The sequence below is a fragment of the Octodon degus genome, unplaced genomic scaffold, assembly GCF_000260255.1.
Source record: "Octodon degus isolate 3935 unplaced genomic scaffold, OctDeg1.0 scaffold00255, whole genome shotgun sequence".
NCBI lineage: Eukaryota > Metazoa > Chordata > Mammalia > Rodentia > Octodontidae > Octodon > Octodon degus.
The window spans coordinates 335337-342430 of record NW_004524831.1 but is presented as its reverse complement, the minus strand read 5'-3'; the positions used below and the strand labels follow the sequence as shown (position 1 = coordinate 342430).

Here is a 7094-nt window from a genome sequence, read left to right as displayed (position 1 = left end):
CTCTATGAACAATTCAGGACAGAGTTAGCATGCTTAGTAATCATAAGAAGTTATATAATGCTAATTGTGAATGTTACAGTATATCTGGTACAACCTTCTCATGTGCTCTGTATCCATCTCTATCTGAAGCTGCCCCAAGACAGTTGTTTATATAGCAGGAGGCCATGCAAATAGGGCCTCCCTCTGCTAGTGAAAATCAGCCCAGCCCAGCCCAGACTGCAGAGCTGCAGAGAAGCCCAGCTGTTGACGCCCAGGTTTTCCCTCTTTTGGATAAGCACTGAGCACCCACGGCTTATCATGGAGCTCTGGCTGAGCTGGGTTTTCCTTGTTGCTGTTTTGAAAAGTGATTATTTTGAACAATTAATACTGAGAGTGTGAGTGGACATGAATGAGATGAACAGTAGGCTTATGTGACAGTTCCCGGAGTGAAATGTCTCTGTGTTTGCAGGTGTCCAGTGTGAGGAGCAGCTGGTGGAGTCTGGGGGAGGCTTGGTGCATCCTGGCGGGTCCCTGAGACTCTCCTGTGCAGCCTCTGGATTCACCTTCACTAACCACTGGATGAACTGGATCCGCCAGGCTCCAGGAAAGGGGCTGGAGTGGATCACAAGCATTGACTATGGTGGTAGTAACACATACTATGCAGACTCAGTAAAAGGCCGATTCACCATCTCCAGAGACAACGTCAAGAACACGCTGTATCTGCAAATGACGAAATTGAAAACCGAGGACACTGCTGTGTATTACTGTGCGAGAGACACACTGAGGGGATATCAGTGTGAGCCCAGACACAAACCTCCCTGCAGGGTCTCTTTCGGCCAGCAGGGGGCAATGAGAATGCAGAAGAATCAAGACTAACTTTCCATATATTTGAGAATTATTTTCCTCTTAGAATCTGAGACTTCTTTTCAACTTAATACATACCCCTAGATACTCCTAGTTCATATATCTGTCCTTATCTCTGAGGCCTATCATTAGACACACTTGTTTACACAGAAGAACATTGTCCACTGTGTAAAACACGACCTCATACTTGTCCCAAAATGATTCTGCTGTGGTCATAAGGATCAGGTACTAAGTATCTTAGAAAACCAGGTAAATTCTGATAGGAATTTCAAATCCATATTGAGAAGCATTCAGTCTGGGAATAGATAAAAGCCTCTCTTCTAAGTGATCAGTACCAACAAGCCATGTGCAGTACAACCATTGTTTTTCAAACCCTCCACTGGTTGCTGAGGACCACAACAAGACCCAGGATCCCTACCTTAGTGTGTACCCAAACAAGAGCAGATGCCCAGAGCCCTAGGGATATTTGGCCTCCATTGGCCTTGCTGTTCATCTTCTAGACAGTAGTTTCTCTTCTTGTGATTGGAATGATAATGGGCTCTATAGCTTTCATTTTGTTTTCTTCCTTTAAGTGAATATTTGCATATAACATCTAATATTATAGTATTTTATTGTTTTAAACTATATTTGTTGGGTTTTTAACACATTTATTTTATTTTTATATATTTTTATTATTTCCCATAATTTTATTGAGAAACAAATAGCAATGAGACACTTTCAAATCAAATTGGTAGGACAGTTCCAATAATTAACACATTGCATACTCTCTTCCAAGAGGTTATTTGCTGTACAAGGTGAAGACATGATATACTATTTACAAACAGTATTAGAACCAATCCCTCTATTTATTAAGAGAATGCAACTATATATCTATCCTAATCACTTTGAATACACAGACACAAAATGGACATTCATCTGTATATCCTTTTTTGTTAAGTTCTGTTATTTGAATATCATAGGTGTTTTAACTCAGCAAAATATTCTAAAGGAGTCCAGTAGCCCATAATAGTATTGGGTCTTCTGCTTGACTGGCAGTGTCAGAAATTGTTGACCTGAGTCCCCTACAGCTCAACATAACAGCATGGCTTTACTTCTTATACTTCCTTTCTATACTTTTCTGCTGGATGGTTAAAACCAAGGTAAAGCAGAACCTATGCAACAAGAATTGTAATTTTTGGGTCTGATAAGGTCAGTGAAATCTCCTAAGGCTTTATCCTGAGATCCTGTACCTCAGATTGTAGAAATACTTTGTGTAAAAAACACTTTGTCAGTGTCAGCCATGTGGATGAGTCATGGCCATTGCTTGGCCAATGTGCTCTCTGTGAAAGCCTGAGAGAATGTTTTCTCTCCATGTGACTCTCCTTAGGCACACTCTACATCATCGATCACTTTCCTCTTTGGCCCCATAATCTCCTTGATCAGAAAATTTGGGGCACTACTGAGTTACATGACGTTACAGTACAAGTTCTCATATGTCCTGAGTCTTAATTGACCTGAAGGCTAGGGCCAAAATGTTGGCTTTCCTCATGGCCCTCCTTTTTTTCTAATTTTGGTCTGCATACTTAGGTTGTTAACCCTCCAGAAGAAAAGCTTTATTTTATTACCATATAACCTAGGCTCTAAAGGTATAATTAAAGGGTCTTACTATTGTTGATGAAGTCCTTTCACCAACCAGGCAGATGCCTCACTGCCTAATCCAGATCTTGTTTTCTTGTCTATCTTTTCCTCATTCCTACCTCCATTACTTCATTGGTACTAGGGATCACCCTGAGAGGCCAAAGGATCCCTAGAGTATCTTCCATTTTTGTCATTCGGTGGTCCAGAGTTTTACTATCTATGACCGTGTCATCTCACATGACATGATTCCCACATAGGTTCACTTCTTGTTGTTGTACTTTCTATGTGTTTGGAAAAATGTTTAATAACTCATCTTCTCTCATTTGGGTGAATATCAACAGCAGGAGAGATGAGTCCTGAAAGTCAAGGGAGACCTGCAGACAGGTGTGTAGTGAAGGCTCTGACAGGTGGACTGCACACAGGTGAGCATCAGTCCAGGTGGCTACATTGCCTTCTAGGCTCATCCCAGAGAAATCTTTGTGTTTTCTAATTCACAGGTGGCTGTGTTGATGTAGCCAGGCCTTCTTCAACATTCAGCCATGTCCATCTGTGCCCATGCTCAGTGTTCATCCATTGGGGAGAGCTGAGCCAAAGTACTCCTGCTCAAGAGCCCAAGTGAGAAGACTTAAGTGGGAGCCCAATCAGTAACCTTCCTCCTGTGGACTCTAAACTCCAGAGGGCACTCAAATGCACTGGGCTCTGTGTCAGCCCCAAGATCAGGTGTTCAGGTACTTTTAGAGGTGATGTTTTTACCATTTCCTATTCAGTGTTCATGCTTTAGCACTTTTATAGATGAAGTCGGTGACATCTAAGGGTGTGGCCTTGTGTTCCTGTACAAGAGATCCAGTGAGAAGACATCAGTGTGAGCCCAGGCACAGAAACCACTACAGGGCCGTTGAACACCAGCAGTGGGTGCAGAAGAGCCACCTAACACAAGCAAAGATTGCAGGAGCCATGGCAGAAAAGAAGGATGGGCTGTGAGGGCTTCCTGTTGTCTTTTGAATTTTCCTCTCTTTCCTCTTAGTATCATGTCAACTGCAGAGACCCTGGAGTATGCAGATCTACTACAGGTGACTTCTGCACTATCCACTTCCAAAGAAAGTAACATATTCATTTTTACCTTCACTCGTATGGATGTTTTGAAATTAATTTATTCCCACCCAGTTCAAATTTTTTGAAGTCAAACACATCTTTCCTTCCTCATAAGTAGACGAAGTGCTTAGAAGTTGGGTGTCATGGGACTTAAAGAACATTCAAGTCTCATCAATAGTCAGTGCTGTAAGGAGAGACTGAAATTGCAACAAAATACAGCGAACCTCCCAGAACTGACCAACCCACGCTTAGTTTGCCTGAGTGGGAGAAGTCACAGCATGGCTGGAACCAAAGGCACCCTCTGAGCTGGAGCCATCACCCCAGGAGAACAGAGGCTGCCCACTGCACACTGAGGCAATGATGAGTGAATTGACCCTCAACCAAAGATGATTTCCTGAGAATGACACAGAGCAAGGCTCGGATGCTGATGTGCAAGATGGCAGCTCCATCGGGATTACTGCGATCCTATTTTCTTTTCTCATGGCTGGACAGAAACACCTGACACTCTAAAGTTAAAGGATGAAAGTAGATCTTGGCTCACAGTTTGTATAGGTCAGGCCATGGTCCCCTCTCTCCATGGCAGGACAGTGTGGCAAAAGCAAACAGCCCATGGCAGGGCAAGTGGAAAACAACGAGACAGCTTGCTTCTCTTGCCTTATTTTCTATCCAGGCTAGAAGCCTGCTGATTGGTGCTTCCCATACCCCAGATGGGGTTTCATTATTTGCACCCAGAACTAAGCTAAGCTAACTAAGTTATCACACAATCTTCTCCAAATATCACCTTAATCCAGCATCTCATGCCTGTAATGCAGTGGCACCCAAAAGCGTGTGAGATTTTTAGGAGACATATACATACAAGCCAGAACACCTACCCTTCCAGTCATGTTTACCTGCTAGCTATGAAAACCTGCAACCTTTACATTATTCTCCTCAACAAACACACTTCAAATTTCCTATCAGAAGCAGGACGTGTGCCTCATGTGACCTCCTTCTTTATCTTCAGTGCACATCACTGCCATCCCTGCTACCAAGAACACTCCACTTGTGCTCTCTGGTTTCACCAATTCATGTCACCTACTAGGAGAGTTGGGATTCTGTTGAGGTTCCTTGAATAACACAGGATAGTAATTTTCCCATCATTTTCTTTTATTTTCCTCCGTCCAAAATGTGCCTTTACCATGATCAGGTCATGAAGAGACAGGTTGGTGGGTGGGAGTTGAAAACATAGAATGCTGGCTCAGCTGGTCTAAGCTGTTCCTCCCTCTCACCTCCTGCTTTCCAGGTGCAATCCCACACTCTGTACAAGAACGCTGCTTAAACTCATCCCCAGCCAAATCCATGTGTGGGAGGCACAATAACCCAGGCCTCCAATATTTTTGCAGGTGAATCTTTTTCTAAATCCTGTGAATCTGCCACATTATGACTCCGTGCCATATAGCTCTTAATGGTCACCTGAGTTCCACTGACCTATAAAAGTCTCTTGGTGCATCAGTGTCATTAGTGATGCTGACTTCCTCCTCCCCTACCTCTGCTGAACTAGGTTACTAGTTCTTACCCTGCCTATTTCCCATAAGTTTCCTGCTAGGCCCAGTACATGGGACTTCCTGTCATAGCCCGGTTGCCTAGTAACTCGCGCCTTTTACCCGCCAAGGTCATTTCCCTATGCCTCCACTGTATATACCCAGCACCTCCCCTAAATAAATGAGACTTGATCAGAATCCTGTCTTGTCTTCATTTCTCGTGTCTCCTGTTCTTTGTCCCCTCTTCAATTCCCCGCTCCTCCCCCACGTGACCTTCGTTGAGTGACCCGCTGGTTCGGGACATCCATGTGTATTAAATTTCTACATTTTTAAGAAATATATTTCTGTTGTTTCAATTTTTTTAACATTGAAAAATTTTTATATTGCTTTAAATATGTACTCACTTCCTAACCTCATTTCTAAGTAAAACTATTTATTCTATTCAAAATTATAAGTGTTTCATGATTCCTTCACTAGAAAATTACATATTTCAGTACCTATGATTATATCTGATATTTTAAATTTGAAACACCTGAAATTTGTTAAAGTCTGTATTTCAATTGTTCATTTATTTCTAGTGCTTTAGAGTTCATCTATTTTAAAATAGTAGAAAATTTAGCAATACTTTGTAGAGAACTGTGCAGGATTTCCTCATGCTGTTGGGTCTTCAGACTGAATAAATGCTCTTTCCTTTTTTGGGGGGGATATAATTTCTAATTTCAAGGTGGCATTAGGGGTGACGTGGTCCCTGAGAAGCAAGCATTACATGAATGGTGTCTTACTCCTTTGTTTGCGGTCACTGTCTTCCCACAGCGCCCATCCCCAATATCATTTTAGTTTAACATTTGAGCTGCACAAGGTAGAATAAACACTTAGTCCACTTCTTGGGCAGAAGGGTTCTGGGCTTTCTTTTCTATCATGTCCGAGCCTGCACCTTGTGATTGCTGTGTCTCCACAGGTATAATGTCTAAAGCGAACATAGAATCTATACACTTTTAACCAATTAAGTTAATGTAAGCGTTAACGAGTTCAATGTGGTCATTGCACTCTGCAGACATACTGTAAAACATCGTATTGTGCACAATAGATACAATTTTCCCTTTCCATTAAGAATTAAATTTGCTACCTACAATGATACTCTCTGAAGTGTAATCCCCAGTCCCAGTCCAAAAACCACATGCGTGTTCCTATCCTGTATGTGTGATAAACACTTTTCAAAAATGTCTTCTTTTCCAAAGCTTTCACTCTGACATCAAGGACTCTTATCACTCATGTCTATGTCTGGCATATGCTAGTCTCATTCACAGGTCAAAGTATGCATTACATTTTATCCAGTGCTCCAGTGTGTGCTCTCGTAAGTGCACCACTCCTTAGGAAGATTAATTTGTTGGCAAAAGAATGAATTATGACAAAAGTGGAAAATGGAAGGGAGGGATAATGCATAAGTATATCAGTACTACTATCAAATCCAAAAGAGTATTTTAAAAATGTTATGCATATAGACAGCTATGTCCTAACCATGGGAACATGGAGAAATAAAGTGGAACTTTTATAATTGATTTATTATTCATGGAATCTAATCTAACATATTTGATCGCATTTTCTGAAAAGTTATCCAGAATAGAGGGAAAAAAGAGCCTGTAGTTTGGCCCACCCATTAGGAGAGGATTCCTCTGATGTGTCTAAAATCCTCTTTACAGTGACTCATTGGCTCGCCTGTTAAATCCCCTGGTTTAGTACAGAATGCATTTGTGAGGAAATAGTTGTAAATCTGTGAAATATACAGGTTGTTCATAAGTTTTGTTTTGTTTTGTTTTTTTTGTAGGAAAAAAATGGTTTTGTACATGGGATGAAACAATATAAATTCAAAACTTACAGATCAGGGTTAGCTCTTATCACTCATCTCTTTTAAAAAGTTTATGAATCTCCAGTCAAAACCAACAGGGTATGTCAAGTACACCTCTCCTGAAGTGTGATCGTTACACTCCCAAGCAGACCACAGGATGCACACCACCTGGAATG

The 7094-nt window shown here is 41.6% G+C and overlaps 1 gene segment (V, D, J or C); it reads left to right on the top strand.

Annotated features, from left to right (window-relative positions):
* The first annotated feature begins 272 nt into the window (after nucleotides 1–272).
* Nucleotides 273–855, top strand: LOC101592791. The segment is given in 2 exon segments: nucleotides 273–343; nucleotides 449–855. Coding segments are annotated over 2 exon segments (453 nt in total).
* Nucleotides 856–7094: the final 6239 nt, after the last annotated feature.